Here is a 17,880-nt window from a genome sequence, read left to right on the forward strand (position 1 = left end):
GGAAGAAGTGATTCAACTCTTGGTATCTCTATAACACAGCTAGAATAACTGATTTCTAATTGGATGCAATAGGTACCTCTCAAAGGGACTCATGAGTCTGGACACAAGAATGCCTTTCTTCTATAAACTACATTTTTTAAAGTTCATAGGAAAAGATTTAATAGCCTCAAGAATTTTGGGAAAGCTATAAAAACAATTTGAAGGAAATGAAATCCTTCCTTATCCCCCCACCCCCACCCCAGCCCCAGCACTGTTGTAATTAGCTTTTTAAAAACCATGTGAAAATAAATGAGTAAATATCGTTTGATTTTGCATTCATTTGTAAGCACAACAGAGGTCACCCTTGATACTTCCAATAAAGTTTATATTGTTGCCACATAAGCACTAAATTTGGGTACTAAAGCTCAAGTTCACTCTAGCAGCCATGCTTATTTTAATGGATTAAGCAGCTGAAGTGGTTACTGGGTATTTCCTTTCACTATATGATTAGGATACCTAAATGTAGATTAAATAAATGGAAGTAGTATTCTGTTGTGGTTTTAAGCTTGAGTTTTAGAACTAAACTACCTGGGTTTGAATACCAGTTCTAACCACCTACTAGCTACAAATTGCTTTATTTCCTTGTGCAGTTTATCTATAAAACAGAGATAATGATATTACCTACTTTCTTATTGAGAATTAAAACGTAAAAAAAACTCAGACTACTGTTAGGCACATGGTTAAGTGATCAATGTTAGTTGTTATTATCTCCCTTAGCTAAGCCATTATGTTAAGTGTCTAAACAAATATTATCATTTAACCTTCTTCAAATTATTTTATTAACTTATTCTTTCATCTTAGTTCTTGCTTATATATCCTCTGTGCTACCACTCTACTTCCTACAATATTTATGTAACACATTATACAGTATTGTAATGATCCATTTATAGGTTTCTCATCCTTACTAGACTGAATTATTGATGACAGAAATCACATTATTCGTTTTTTATTTACAGCATTTTTCATACAAGAAGTTATGAGAAATGATCCTTAAACAGAAAAATCCTAATTTTAATCAGAAATTTCACCGGTCTGGAGATAGGAAAAGGGAGGCAGGTAACTGTTTATAATTCTTAAGGTCTCTCTGAGTCCATTTTTAAATAAAGAAAGCACTGGCAATAACTAGATAATTTACGCAATTTACCAAAGAGTTTCACAACATGACCTAGGAGTGGTAGTAAGAACACTAATTTTTATTGAGAACCTATTATGTCAGACACTTAGCAAGATAATTTATATAAATTATCTCAATTAATACTCAAAACAACCCCTCAAGGTAGGCAACACCTCATTTTAATGTAGGATAACTGAAAACCAAAGGTTACTTAACTTATTCAAGTGTTACACTGTAAGCAAGCACCACAGCCAGGGATTCTAACTCCAAAGTCCAAGTTCTTTCCATTATATAATTCTACCTCTTGAAAATCAGTTACCATTTACTGATTCCTACCACATGCCAGGCACCATGTTAAGTACTATGCATTCACTATTCCAATTAATCTTTGTAATGATTACATCAAGGTATGTCTTACCTCATTTTTCACAGATAAAAAAACTGGCTATCAACAGGCAAATAAACTGATGGAGGACTTATAGCTAATGTGCACTGGACATATATTTGCACTACATCTGCCTCACTTCAAAGTTGTGTGCTTTTTATGATAAAATACTGCATTCTTTCAAATTTTCTGCAGGAATGTAATTTGCTTCTGACTGATTTCACAGCATTCCTTTTTTGATTAGGATTATAAGATTCACATATTCACTTATTAGTATCTTCAGACTATATCCTCATAAAAATTTGAATAGAAATTTTCCTTCATTCTTCAGTAAAAACTGGCTCTTCCTTTTTATTATACCACTTTTAAAATGTAGCATGGATACTACAAAACCACCAGGCTTTATTTGGTAATCTGCTTTTGTTCCAGGGCAAGATATATATAGGGCAAGCTACATACTGCCCCCTAGTGGGCTTCCATTCTTCCACCACTCACTTGATGATACACCAGGTCTTTACCCCACCCCCCCCAGCCCTAAATCATCTCGTCCCATAAAACAGAATACAATTTTCAGATCTGGGACTGTGCTAAAGTCAGAAAGCATATACAGAATTTTGACACAATTATTGGGCCTAAAATACACACATGAGCAAAAAATGAGTGTCAACTTGTACCTGGAAAATAGAGAAGGAAAACTTAACATGGCCTAGTAATTAGTATTCAAGTGTGGCCTAAGGAAGCTTTTTAAAACTATGCTGAGGACAGCTGTAGTAAAGGAAGCCCAACTTGAGAGAAAGACAATGTAACTAAAAATATATTTTATAACTTAGGCACAAAACTCTAGTCTTCCAGAACATGGAGATATACCTCTTAACTAGCAAAATGCAGGTGATTATTATCCCCAATCCAACTCCTCTTTCCTGTCTCTTATTCTCCATCTTTCCCTTCTCCTTTATCTGCCTTACCTGACTGTCATCATTCTTTGGCCCCTTGAACTATTCAGAGACTTCTATTTCAAAGCCCTCCTAGATTTGGCCTTCTTATGTTAAAAATTATCCTGGAGCACCTGGGTGGCTCAGTTGGTTGGGTGTTTGATTTCGGTTCAGGTCATGATCTCACAGTTCCTGGGTTTGAGCCCGCATCAGGCTCTGTGCTGACAGCTCAGAACCTGGAGCCTGCTTTGGATTCTGTGTCTCCCTCTCTCTCTGCCCCTCCCTAGCTCGTGTTTGCCCACCTGCACTCTTTCTCTCAAAAATAAACATAAAAAAAAAAAACTATCCTAACACATTCGCTAGTTTCTCAGTGCTTACATTTTAGGAATCGTAACAAATGAATGGATACTAAGACATTAATCACTGTTAAAAAAAAAAAAAAGGCCAAGGGCATTTATATTATTAAATAGAAATCTGGGAAGTGGCTGGAATGTGAAGTCACAGAACCAGAGTCTAAATTTGACTTTTTATGTACTAAATGTTCATGTCGTAAGCAAATATTTAGTCTATACAAGTTTCTGGAGTGTTGTATCTCTTAAGTAAGCAATTTAACCTTAACAAAACAGCTGATTTTCTTTCCATTCTTCTTGCCTATTAGCAAATTTCTCATCATACTGGTAACTTTTTGCCACTATCATATAATTCAATAACTGCTAAACAATGATTTTTTTCTCCTTTAGCTTAAAATACTGAATCAGCTGTCAAATTCTGCTTATTGTAACATCTCTCTCAAAACATTATTTTCTTCTGTCAATGTGAAAGAAAAGTCATATAGTCAGTCATTCTCTATCTGGATTTAGAAATTTCCTCTTCTTAAACTTACCTTCAACCCCTTCATGAAAACCCTGCCAGTTTCTTTTATAACTCTTTAATGGTCCTAACTATTCTGCAAGATCCTTTCTCCTAATCCTGCCACTTATTAGCTATGTAACCTTGGACAAGTTAATAAACATCTCTGTGCCTCAGTTTTTTAAATCTATAAAATCTATATAATGAGGAATAATAATACCATTTAATGGAGTTTTTATGAAAATCAAATGAGAAAATATATATAAAGGCTTAGAACAGTGCCTGGCATACAGTTAGCACTTATGAGTATAGTATATAGCATTAAAATAAAAGGACAAAATACTCTATCGATCCTTCACTCTCTTATATCTTGGCATCTTGAGTTGGTCCTCTAAAATTTTCCCCATACAGACACACATAGTTAGGATCTTTGGGTTTTCAACAACAACAACAACAAAAAACTGTAAAACTTTTTCACAATAACGGGTCTGGATGTAACCAAATATTGTAGATTACACTGCTTTTTTAGTTATTCCCTATAAAGGAGCTTATTGCTTTTTACACATTATCTCTTATTGTAAGGTCATTTCCTTGCACTAGGCACTTGATGCAATTATTTAAAACAGCACCACCTGTCCAGAAAGAGATCACCCATAACTGGCACAGTCTCATCATTCAAATAGCTTCTAAAACCTCAACTTTTCACCTTTTTCCTTATGTTTTTCTCTGTGTTTTCAGTGACACCAGCTTAATTATACCCTCATGCTTTTATTCACATTATTAACCACTGTTCATCTATCCAATCCCCACTATTCTTCAAAGTCTTTTATCCTCTGCAAAACCTTCCAAGACAACTATAGCAAACACTGACTGATTTACTCTCCACTTGACCTTTTACTCTATTATATACTTAACAATTATTAAAATGAATTGTTTACCACTTTGAGCCTTAGTTTATTCACTTATAAAAGAATAACACCACCACTTGTCTTATTTATTTTAATCAGTTCAGAGGAGCTAACACAAAATGATTTCGTTGAAAATAATGAACATGTGAGAAGAGGGAAAAACCCTCCAAACCAAATTGGCTAAAATGAGTAACTTAAAACACCATAAGCTTTTTGTAACAATTAATGTATCTTTAATAATTTTTGCCCATCTTTTTCAGGTTTTATAAAAAGTCCTCTAGTTTTTAAAACCTATTTTATTTCAGCCAACTCTACTCCACAAAATCTATAACAGAATACTATTGAAAACAACCAAAATGTCTAATAAGGAGGTTGGAAAAATAACTACAAAATACACATAACAAAATGATGGTGCAAAGATCTACTGATCACACAGAAGTTCACGGTGCACTGTTACGCAAAGAAAAAACAGATTGTAAGATGGTATGGATAGTACAATGCTAATTCAAAAATATATAGGCCTGAAAAGGATATAAAAGATACATTTTAAGGAGCTAATCTTATAGCTGAGTAAACTATATTATGTGTGTTCATTTATTTATTCGACAGATTCCTACACAATGTGTTGGTCACTGTGCTAACCTTCTGTCCCCAAGAATGTTATAAAATACAGGGAAGACAATCATCAAAATAATTTACAAAGAAATAAACGCAACCATTATAAGTAAAAGTTATAAGTATTATAAAGGAGAAGTATCTGATGCTATAAGCATGCACAATTGGGGATATTCCAACGTTTTTCTATTCTATAATGTTTCTAAGAGTAAGGAAAGGCTTAAATAACTAAAAATGAATTCAATTAAAAAGCAGAAAGCAAACTCCAATTCTAAAAAAATAGATAAAAATGCTTAAAAGTTGCAAAACTGCCCCAGAGTTCCCTAAAATTATCTAATCATTCTCAACCAATTTGTCTTTGCACCTTCTACTAAAAATTATCTCCCACCTGCTAAATTTAGAGAGTCCACCAAAAATTAAAGCCTGTATAATCAACATAAAATGGACATTAACCGCATGTAGAATTTACTCTATCCTAAGTGAATGCTCATGGATGACACACTTTATCCCAAAGCATATTCTACAGAATGCTATTACTTGAAAAAAAAAATCTCTGTGTTCAAGTAAACTTAAAAGTACTAGGTTAAACAAAACTAAACAGTTTTTTTTCTTCAAGGCCTCCCAGAGTCCTTAAAATAAAGGCCCCAAATCACTTTTCCACAATTCTGAAGTTCAAAAAGTTCTCAAAACTAACCTTTTAAAAATAATTTATATGGTAGCAAAACTTGACATGAACTGTTCTAAGGTTCTTTATAGTTTTCATCTCATTTAACCCATTCACATATCTTTCTGTAAAAACTATGTGTGTAATTACAGGGGCTACACCAAACTCAACTGGGGATGTTATTTAATAAACATATATATCATACTATCCTTCTATAATCTGATGATTTCTGAATTCCAAAACATATCTGATACAAGAGTTTTGTAAAATGCATTGTGGACCTGTACTAATGCACAATGTGAATCTAGAAGAGGAGCATTTCCACATTTTCCAAACATGTCACCATGGAGCTCCCTTTTAAAAATAGTGAAAGAGAAAACACTGGATTAGAGTATGCCCAAAACTGACTATAAAAGGCTACAATGCCTCATAACTAATAAAGGAGCCCAGGGCAAAGCCTCAGGAAGACAAGTGTACTGAAAATGATGTAAAACAAATGTTCTGTTGTTGTTGTTGTTGTTGTTGTTGTTGTTGTTATGCACCTAGGTGGCTCCATCAGTTAAGCCTCCGACTCTTGGTTTCAGCTCAAGTCATGATCTCACGGTTTGTGAGTTTGAGCCCTATAGGGCTCCACAATGACAGCAGGGAGCCTGTTTGGGATTCCCTCTCTCACTCTCTCTGCCCCTCCCCAGCTCCCTCTCTAAATAAATAAATAAATAAATAAATAAATAAATAAATTTAATTTAAAAAATTTTTTAAAAGGCATGGCTCAGTCGGTTTTGGCTCAGGTCATGATCTCATGGTTCATGAGTTTGAGCCCCACATCGGGCTCTGTGCTGACAGCACAGAGCTTGCTTGGGATTCTCTCTTTCTCCCTCTCTCTGCCCCAGGCTTGCTCACTCTCTCTGTCCCTCTCTCTCAAAATAAATAAATAAATAAATAAAAATTTTAATATCATTTTATGTACTGCTGTTATAACAGAAAGGAGTTTAGTATCTTATAAAGAAAGAGTGGGCATATGCTTACCCAGAACTATCAAGGGAGAGAGAAACTGTATTTGCCAAATCCAAGTATTTTTATTACTGAAGACTAACCTCCTAAATTTGCTCTGAAGATAAAATTAGTATATAGGCTAGTGCATTATTTTCTTCTATTTCATCCCTGTAAGCTGTCTATACCCACCTAAAGATGCTCAGAGAGGGTACATAAGTACTTGCTGAATTTACTTCTATCTTTTTTTTTTTTATTCACTTGGACAACTGGACATGACACTCCCACAAATATTCTCTCTGATCTACAAATATTCTGCACCACCATTTAAAAAATGTGGCAACACTTTAATTGCTTGCCATAAAAATACATTTAAAAGTAATCCTTACAGTTAATATTTTTACTCTCCTATTGGTAAAGCCTGTATAGGAGCTACATCAGTATCTACCCCCATAAGTCACAATTACCTTTGAACACATGAATAGTAGGTCATAAATAAACAATAAAAGGTTTCAGGTGACAATGGTACTAATAAAACAGTATTACATATTTTAGCACTGGAAAAAATATTTCCAACTTCTACTAATTAATATTTTTGAGAGGAAAACGTGACAAATCAAACTAAATTTATATAGCCTAAATATGTGGATTATTACAAAATTTAAAAGGCTTATTTCTGAAAGTTACTTTTAAAAATTGTAGTTTTTCATCATCTGGCCAGTGTAGTGGTTCAACTTTGCAATTATCAGTTCATCAAATTAAGCCTGTTCTTAATAGTAAATTTTATGCTTCCTTATCAATGATATATTACATACACGTTTTAAAATATACTTAACTGTATTCATTTAAATAACAGCAAGTATATCAACTAAACAAACTTCACTCTCTCATTTGCCAACTCATTATCAAATTATTGTCAAATCCTAATTATCTTTGTTACTGAGGGAAGACATAAAAAATGGAAATCCACAAATAATGACAATAAACCACAACTCATTTTAGTAAACAATTCAAGTTTTTCCCAACCAGGCAAATTTTATAATAAGTGGAGTTCAACATCTGCTTTTATCTCACCTATCTTCTTGACAAACAAGACACAGAAACTGATTAAGAGGCAAACAATAGAAAAAGCAAAAACACCTGAGTAATGAAAAGATAGTGCAACCAACCACCGAAGACTTTATTTACAGAATTTTTTGTTATTCTTTAAATAGACTTGCAACAAATACATGGGGTATTCAAATTTGATGTAAGACAAATGTGCAAATCTTCTTACAAAATATGCTTCATGTCCTATTAGTTGATGCAATGTTTTTCCTTGTATTTCACATTTTTCCTGGGTATGAAAATATATACTGAAAATAGAGTGCTAAAAAATATATGATGTGGGAAAAAACCAACACCCAAAAAGATAATCTGACTTGCCTTGGTTTAAGTTGCTATGTACTCTATATAGTATTGGGAATGGTATCTCCTGATATCAGTGCTTTTTCCATTTGCTGTACTGGTCTTAGCCTGGGGGGAAAAACACTTCTCAAAAATGATAGGAAGCATTATTTATCAAGAATCTGGTCCAGAGAAATGTAAAAACATGTCCAAAGATCTTCAACTGAAAATTAAATTAAAATGTACTGTGACGGTATTTTTTTCTGTTGAGTATACAAAACCTCTTCTGCTCTGAGTTTTAATCAGTGGAAGAATATAAAACTTGATCTCTTAAACACACACACACACACACACACACACACACACGCACGCACGCACACACACTTTTCATTCTGTTAATCAGTGCCTCTCATGCCTAATTGCAAGAACAACATGAAGTATGCTTAAATGTAATTCTCATCCATTTGTGTTAGCTTACCAGATTTGTGCTTCTTGTGTTTTGCTTTCTTTTTGATGATCAATAACTTATTCTGGATCTCAGGTTTGTAAGATTTGAATGCAAGAGAATGAAGACTTTCACGCTTTCTCTGTAAGTTTTCATTTAAAACATCTTTCAATTTCTTTTTTTTCTTTTTCTTCTTTTTTGCCCTCATTTTAGTTAGTTTGATTTTCTTGTGACTCTGCAGTGACTGCTCTAATAGAATGTCTCTTACAACTTTGTGGCAGTTAAATTCTGGATGATCACTGTGACTTCCATTTACATGTATTTGGCAAGATTTTAGAGCATTTTCTTTTAATGGACTGGGTTCAGGCTTTACTCTGGAAGCTTCACCATATTTTTCTTGATTTTCTATAAACCTTATTTCACCTGGACTAAGAGGCTCTCCAAAGCCAGTAACTTCCCCTGGACTCCCTGGTTCCCCTAAATTTTCTTTATAACAATCAGTTTTTTTAATTTCACAGGGCCTGCAAATTCTAATTTCACAGCTGGATTTCACTTCCATTTCAACAGGGATGTCATGATTATCCAAGTTCATTTTAGCAGAGCCCCAAGTTGTATCAAAATTAGTTTCCTGCTCTTTCTTGAAGGCAGAGGAGAGGCCTATACTACACCTATGTTCTCCATTACTCGTACTAACATAGTCACATTTCAATTTCTCCAGTTTAATCCGAGGTACTCTTTGTATTTTAATGGGTGGAACTGGAAATTCTGGGGCTTGAAAAGGTCTCTGTTTATAAATCCGTACATCTGCACCACAGAACTGTGGAAAATGCACATAAGCATTCTCCAAATAATCGTAACCCAAGATAACTTCCCTGCATTCATGAATAGGCTGTCCAAGTACAGCATCTTGAACTTCTTTTTGTGTTTCATACACAAAGTCACAAAGACCCTTAAGTAACCATACTTTTTGGTAAAAAGGTAGTTCATGAAAAGGTTTTTCTTCCAATGGATTAACTTCTCCAAGAACTTTAAAAAACTGAGGACATAACCCAAGCTTTTCAGCACAGTTGTCAGGATTTTCAGTCTGTCCTACAGCAGTATACCACTGCTGTACTTTCTGTCTCAGTGCTGCTTCCCAGGTCCTATAAGGCAAAGTAGGTCTTCGATGTAAGGTAGGTCTGCGATGAGGTGGACTTAACAGAGAAGTCATTATTTTAGAAAGAAAAGCATTACACTGAGGCATTAGAAGACAACGTTCCAATTCGTAAAAGACTATTTCTGGCAAATTTAGAATTTGTTGGGCTAAACAAAGAAAATGACCAATAGCTGGAATTTCCCACATAGTCTCCATACAAGTTGGAGCTGCTTGAGCTAGGAGTTTTCTTTCCCATTCTTCCATTTCCTTTTGACTAGCTTCTTCTGCTTCTTTTCTTTCCTGCTCCCGAAGCCTAAAGAAAGTTTAACAAATTATACTATTGTTAAAGTAGAAAGTACCATTAAATACTAAATATTTGGTGTCGTATTAATCTTTAATCAACAAGGCAAATGGCTACAAAGTATCTCATTAGATGTACCATTATTTTCTTCAGATGATGAAATAAATATATAACTTGACACTGAGTCTTCTGACATTTCTTCATCCAAAGTAAAATTCTTCAACTTAGGATGTGTATCAATTTCAAAGTAAATGAAAAAAAATTTAAACGTGTACTAAACAAAAGCACAGGGTAGTGCTTTCTAAAAGTAGTATGATGTCATATAAGAACTATAAAGATATTTAAATCCTTTGACATGGTCATTCCGTTCCTAGAAAGTTTTTGTTTGTATTAACTTGACAGAGTTAACTTTTAACCATATAAAAAAAGTTATAAAGAAGTTTTTATAAACTTTTGTTAAGTTATAAAAAAGTTACACAATTGGGAAATAAGCTGGCTATTATTAGCTAGCCTTAAAAACTAAAATTATGGGAGGAGGATGGCACAGGAGTAGGGGGGCCCTAAGCTTACCTCATCCCTTGAACATAGCTAGATAAATATCAAATCATTCTGAACACCTAAGAAATTGATTTGAGGACTGAGAGAATAAAACTTCACATCTACAAGAAGAAAAATGACCACCTCGTGGAAGGTAGGAGCTACAGACAATTGTTGTGGAGGAGAAAAGAACTGTGAGTGCTGTGGAGAGGAGGGAGCCCTGATCATGGAGGTGTGCCTGAATGAGACAGAAAGAGTAAAGCAACAGGCAGGGGACTGCACAAGAAAAACTCTTCCCCAACACCAGTGACTGGGAAAAAGAGAGGGGCTGACTGTTAGTTTTTATGAGCAGTGGAGCTCAAAGTCTGAAGTTTTAGAAGACCCTACCATCGCTGGGTTGTATCTGGCAGGCTTAGCAGTGCCCCAGTGGGGAAGGAAGGAGGAAGGAGATACAGGAGTAGGAAGCATGATCTGAATATCCCCTGGGTCCAACTGGGAGAAACAGTTCCCCTTCTTGGGAGTTCATTTGGGAGTGGTGGCATGGACTTTCCCAGGACAAAAGAACTGATGGTGCCAATGTGTTGCCCTATTCCCTAGAATAGGAACAAAGACACAGGCTGAAGGTATCAAGTCTTGGTGCCAGCTTTTTGCTGCACTTCACCATAAACTCTGAACCACTGTGTGGTCATGCAACTGCTTTCCTGGGACAAACTGGTAAATGGCAAAAGCATAGCAAGACCCTCTCCCAAAGCATCAGCATTGGTGCAGGCTACACGGTTCCCTAAAATTTGGAGTTCTGAAACCCAGCCACATGGCAGAGATAAAGCATAAGAGTACTGTGCTGCCTGGCAGGCAGACAGTTGGGACTCAGACAAGGTGAAGGCAGGGATCTGACAGAAGCTGGGAACAGTAGAGAGGGATTCTTTGCTCTTCTACAATGACTTCTTGAGGAGTGGCGGGGCGAACTCCTTGCTCCCAGGAGAAGAGAGCTGGCAACATCACTTTCTTGCTCTCCCCCATCAGTACTGACCAAATTCAATGAGCTAAACAGCCTCCTCAGTGGAGACCAGAGCTGCTTACAACAAGCTCCACCCCACTGTGCCCTGCAGGTGCATCTCCACTAGGGCAAGACCACCTGAAAATCAGCGCAGCAGGCTTCTCCCCCAAACCCAGTGCATCCCGTCATGCACAGAGTTTACTGACAGAGTGCTTCAAAGCTTCAATTTAGGAGAAATAAGGTCTAGCTTCATTTTTTTTTGGATTCCACATCTTTTAAAAAGCAGATCAAAACACACCTACAGACCTAGACAAAAACTACCACACAGTGGACAATGTCCAAACACCCCCTACTGCAAGCAAGGAGACACTCTGCAGAGGACCGGCCTGAGGGTAGGAAAAGCCAAAATACAACAACAAACTGCATATAGGATACCCCTTTTGTTGGTCTCTTCTTAATATAGCCATTACTCTCAGGAGCAGGAATAGAACAGGCTTTCCTAATAATCACACACACAAAAAAACAGTGACCTAAAGAAAATGACAAAACAGAGGAATCCATCCAAAAGAAAGAAAAGGAAAAAGTCACGGTTGGGGATTCAATCATTACAGACATAAGATATCTGAACCATAATTTAAAACAACGATTATAAGGATACTAACTAGCTGGGCTTGAAAAAAGCATAGAAGATACTAGAGAATCCTTTACTGAAGAGATAAAAAAAACCTAAAATCTCAGGCTAAAATTAAAAATACTATAACTAAGTTGCAAACCCAACTGGATGACATGACAATAAGGATGTATGAAGTAGAGGAATGAATCAGTGATATAGAAGACAGAATTATAGAGAACAATGAAGCAAAAAATAAGAGGGAAACAAAGGTATTGGATCACGATGGTAGACTTAGGGAACTCAGCAACTCCTTAAAGCATTTGTATCACATTTGTATCACAGGAGTCCTAGAAGAAGAGAGGAAAAAAGAGGAAGATTTATTTCAGCAAATTAGAGCTGCAAACTTCCCTAATATGGGGAAGGACAATACACATCAAAAGTCAAGAAGTGCAAGAACTCCCATTAAATTCAATAAAAACGACCATCACAAAATACAAGACCAAAATACACAAAGAAAGAATCCTGAAAGCAGCAAGGGAAAAAAAGTTCTTAACCTACAAGGGAAGACAGACCAGATTCACAGAAGATCTATCCACAGAAACTTAGTAGCCTAAAGAGACTTGCAGGATATATTCAATGAGCTGAATGTGAAAAATATGCAGCCAAGAATACTTTATCCAGCAAGGGTATCATTCAGAACAGGACAGATAAAGAGTATCCCAGACAAACAAAAATATAAAGGAGTTCGTGACCACTAAACCAGACCTCAAGAAAAATTAAAGGGTACTCTTTGGGGATAAAAATACCAAAAGCAACAAAGATTGAAAAGACCAGAGATCATCATCAGAAACACCAACTTTAGGGGCGCTGGGGTGGCTCAGTCGGTTAAGTGTCCGACTTCGGCTCAGGTCATGATCTCATGGTTCGTGAGTTCAAGCCCCGCGTCAGGCTCTGTGCTGACCGCTCAGAGCCTGGAGCCTGTTTCAGATTCTGTGTCTCCCTCTCTCTCTGACCCTCCCTTGTTCATGCTCAGTCTCTCTGTGTCACAAAAATAAATAAACGTTAAAAAAAAAAAAAAAAAGAAACACCAACTTTATAGGTAACAAATGGCATTACATTCATATCGTTCAATAACCACTCTGCATGTAAATAAACTAAATGCTCCAATCAAAAGACATAGGATATTAGAAAAGATAAAAAGAACAAGACCTATCACACACAATGCTGCCTACAAGAGACTCATTTTAGACCTAAAGACACAAGCAGATTGAAAGTGAGGGGATGGAGAACCATCTAATGGACATCAAAAGAAAGCTGGACTAGCCATACTTACTTATATCAACAAACTAGATTTTAAACCAAAGACTGTAACATGAAAAAGGGCACTATATCATAATTACGAGGTCTATCCATCAAGATCTAACAATTGTAAAATTTATGCCCTCAATTTAGAAGAACCCAAATATATAAATCAATTAATTACAAACATAAAGAAACTCAGTGACAATAACACAGTACAGTAGGGGACTTTAACACTCTACTTATATCAACAGACAGACCATCTAAGTAAAAAAATCAACAATACACGGTGGCTTTTCAATGACGCACTGGCCCAAAAGGACTTAACAGATATATGCAAAGCATTTCATCCTAAAACAGCAGAATATACATTCTTTTCAATGTCACATGAACATCCTTCAGAACAGACCAAATACTGGGTCACAAATGAGCCCTCAACAGGTACAAAAAGATTGAGATCATACCATGCATATTTTCAGATCACAAAACTATGAAATTTGAAGTCAACCACAAGAAAAAATTTAGAAAGTCCTCAAATACATGGAGGTCAAAGAATACTTAAACACTTAAATACTTAAATAGCTTACTAAAGAATAAATCGTAAACCAGAAAATTAGAGAAGAAATTTAAAAAGTACATGGAAGCATGGGGCTCCTGGGTGGCTCAGTCAGTTGAGCATCCAACTTCAGCTCAGGTCATGATCTCACAGTTCGTGGGTTTGAGCCCTGTGTTGGGCTCTGTGCCCACAGTTCAGAGCCTGAAGCCTGCTTCAGATTCTGTCTCCCTTGCTCTCTGCCCCTCCCCTCTCACACTCTCTCTCAAAAATGAATAAATGTTTAAAAATACATATTAAAAAAAAAAAAGTACATGGAAGCAAATGAAAACATGGTGGTCCAAAACGTTTGGGATGCAGCAAAGGCAGCCATAAGAGGGCAGTATATGGCAATACAGGCCTACTTCAAGAACCAAGAAAAGTCTCAAATACACAACCACACCTGATACCTAAAGGAGTTAGAAAAGGAACAGCAAATAAAGCCTAAAACCAGCAGAAGAAGGGAAATAAAAAATATCAGAAAAGAAATAAATATAGAAACAAAAATAAAAAGCCCCAGTAGAACACATCAACAAAGTAAGAACTGGCTCTTTGAAAGAATTAATAAAATTGATAAATCCTTAGCCAGACTTATCAAAAAGAAAAGAGGGCCAACATAAATAAAATCAAGACTAAAAGAGAAGAGATCACAACCAACACTATAGATATACAAACAATTACAAGAGAAAATTATGAAAAATTATATGCCAACAAACTGGGTATTCTGTAAGAAATGAACAAAATCCTAGAAACATACAAAGTACCAAAACTGAAACAGGAAGAAAAAAAATTTGAAGAGACCTATAATCAGCAAAGAATTTGAATTAGTAATCAAAAATCTCCCAAGGACATAAGAGTCTTGGGCTGGATGGATTCCCAGGGAATTCTACTAGACAATTAAAGAGTTAATACCTATTCTTCTCAAACTGTTCCAAAAAAAAAAACAACAAAAAAACAAAACAAAACAACCAGAAATGGAAGGAAAACTTCCAGACTCATTCTACAAGGCCAGCATTACCTTGATTCCAAAACCAGCCAAACACCCCATAAAAAGGAGAATTACAGACCAATGTCCCTGATGAACATGAAAATTCTCAACAAGATACTAGCAAATCAAATTCAACAGTATATCAAAAGAATTGCTGACCATGATCAAGTGGGATTTATACCTGGGCTGCAGGGCTGGTTCATAGTTGTAAATCAATCACGTGATACACCACTTTAATAAAAGAAAGAATAGGAACCACACGATCCTCTCAATAGATGCAAAAAAAGCATTTGACAAAACACAGCGTGCATTCTTGATAAAAACCATAAACAAAGTAAGGATGGAACCTTACTTTGGATGATACCTCAACATCATAAAGGCCATACACGAAAGACCCACAGCTAAACTCATCCTCAATGGGGAAAAACTGAGAGCCTTTCCCTTACATCAGGTATAAGACAAAGATGTCCATTCTCACCATTGTTATTGAACATAGTAATGGAAGTCCTAACCTAAGCATTCAGACAACAAAAAGACATAAAAGGCATTCAAATCAGCACGGAAGATGTCAAACTGTCACTATTTGTAGACAAAATGATACTGTATGTATAAAACCCGATAGACTCCACCAGAAAATTGCTAGAACTAATACATGAATTCAGCAAAGCTGCAGGATATAAAATCAACATAAAAAACTCAGTTGCATTTCTATACACCAATAACAAAGTGGCGGAAAGAGAAATCAAGGAATCGATCCCATTTACAACAGTACCAAAAACCTTAAGATACCTAGGAATTAACCTAACCAAAGAGGTAAAAGATCTGTACTCTGAAAACTATAGAACACTTATCAAAGAAATTAAAGAGGACATAAAGAAATGGAAAAACATTCCATGCTCATGGAAGAACAAATATTGTTAAAACATAAAAGAAAATATATAATATTTTATAATAAAAATATTATAATAAAATATTGTTAAAATATAAAAGTCTATACTACCAAAACCAATCTACACATTTAATGCAACCCCTATCAAAATACAACAGCATTTAGCAGCGCTAGAACAAACAATACTAAAGTTTGTATGGAACCACAAACGACCCACAATAGGCAAAGCAATCCTGAAAAAGAAAAGCAAAGCTGGAGGCATCACGATCTGGAATTCAAGCTGTATTACAAAGCTGTGGTCATCAAACAGTGCGGTACTGGTGCAAAAAGAGACACAGTGATCAATGGAACAGAATGACAACCAAGAAATGGACCCAGAACTATGTGGTCAATTAATCTTCAACAAAGCAGGAAAGACGATCCAATGGAAAAAAAAAAAAAACAGTTTCTTCAACAAATGGTGCTGGGAAAACTCTATAGACAGTGACATGCAGAAGAATGAAACTGGACCACTTTCTTACAAAAATAAATTCAAAATGGATGAAAGACCTAAATGTGAGATAGGAAACTATCAAAATCCTAGAGACCACAGGCAGAAACGTCTTTGACTTTGGCTGCCGCAACTTCTTACCGGACAAATCACCAGAGGCAAAGGAAACAAAAGCAAACATGAACTATTGGGACTTCATCAAGGTAAAAAGCTTCTACACAGCAATGGAAACAATCAACAAAACTAAAAGGCAGCCTACGGAATGGGAGAGGACACTTTGAAATGGCATATTGGATAAAGCGATAGTATCCAAAACCTATGAAGAAGTTATCAAATTCAACGCCCAAAACCAAATAATCCAGTGAAGAAATGGGCAGAAAACACAGACTAGACACTTTACCAAAGACATCCAGATGACCAACAGACACATGAAAAGATGTTCAACATCACTCATAACCAGGGAAATACAAATCAAAACCACAATGAGATACTACTTCACATCTGTTAGAATGGCTAAAATTAACAACTCAGGCAACAAGAGATGTTGGCCCTGCCTTGGGGGAACACTACTTCCCATCTAGCCTTGGCTGGCACAGAGCAAGAGATTATGGACACTTCCAGCATCTTCGTTTGACTCGGTTACCCATGCCTTCAGATTGTTTTCTCCTGTAATCGTAGGCATTGTTTTTAAGAATAAAACAAGGTTTAGTCTACACATTTAAAGACATTATCCTCGACTAGGAGGAACATGGCGGAGTAGAAGGACACTGGGCTCACTGCGTCCTGCTGATCACTTAGATTCCACCTACACCTGCCTAAATAACCCAGAATAACGCCAGAAGACTACTAGAACGGATTCTCTGGAGCCAAGTGCAGAGGAGAGGCCCACGGAAGACGGTAGGAAGGGAGGAGAGGCAGTGCACGCTACATGGACTGGCGGGAGGGAGCCGGGGCGGAGGGGCAGCCTGCTGGCCAGAGACCCCGAGTCTGGCTGGCAAAAGCAGAGGAGCCGGACAGAGTGTGTTCTGAAAGCAAGCGGGACTTAATATCTGGAAGGTTATAAGTTAACAGCTCTGCTCAGAGAATGGGAAGGCTGGAGAACAACGGGAGGGAGAGTTGTTGAGCCCCGGACGACAGAGCTCAGTTTCGTGGGGAACAAAGGCGGTCGCCAGCGCCATCTCCCTCGCCCATCCCCAAGCCAAAATCCCAAAGGGAACCAGTTCCTGCCAGGAAACTTACTGGCACCGTGCAAACACCCAGCGCTGTGGTTCTGCAGATCCATCCCTCTGGCGGGTCTGACTCCCTCCCGCTGCCGCAGGGCCCCCCCCAAGTGGATCACGGAAGGAGAAGCGAGCTGAGCCTACCCTTCCCACCCCCGTGCACCTTGCCCATCCACCCCAGCTAATACACCAGATCCCCAGCACCACAAGGCTGGCAATGTGCAAGTAGCCCAGACAGGCCACACCACCCCAGAGTGAATTCCGCCCCTAGGGAGGGGAAGAGAAAGTACACACTAGTCTGAATGTGGCCCCAGCAGTGGGCTGGGGGCAGACATCAGGTCTGACTGCGGCCCCGCCCACCAACGCAAGATATTCAAGACAGCACAGGGGAAGTGCCCTGCAGTTCCGCACCACTCCAGGGACTATCCAAAATGACAAAACGGAAGAATTCTCCTCAAAAAATTCTCCAGGAAATAACAACAGCTAACAAAC

At 37.0% G+C, this 17,880-nt stretch overlaps 1 protein-coding gene across 2 annotated transcripts in view; it reads right to left on the reverse strand.

Moving 5' to 3' along the window:
* KIAA2026 (KIAA2026 ortholog) overlaps positions 1 to 17,880 on the reverse strand; it is a 130,912-nt gene that overhangs the window by 58,528 nt on the left and 54,504 nt on the right. The window contains exon 3 of one of the 2 annotated variants that reach the window (XM_042913626.1): positions 8,361 to 9,775. In XM_042913626.1, coding sequence (XP_042769560.1) covers positions 8,361 to 9,775 — 1,415 coding nt within the window. Of the gene's footprint in view, positions 1 to 8,360; positions 10,120 to 17,880 lie in introns of those variants that run through there. The other variant, XM_042913625.1, reaches the window with a different exon arrangement.

This window comes from Panthera leo, chromosome D4, assembly GCF_018350215.1.
Source record: "Panthera leo isolate Ple1 chromosome D4, P.leo_Ple1_pat1.1, whole genome shotgun sequence".
NCBI lineage: Eukaryota > Metazoa > Chordata > Mammalia > Carnivora > Felidae > Panthera > Panthera leo.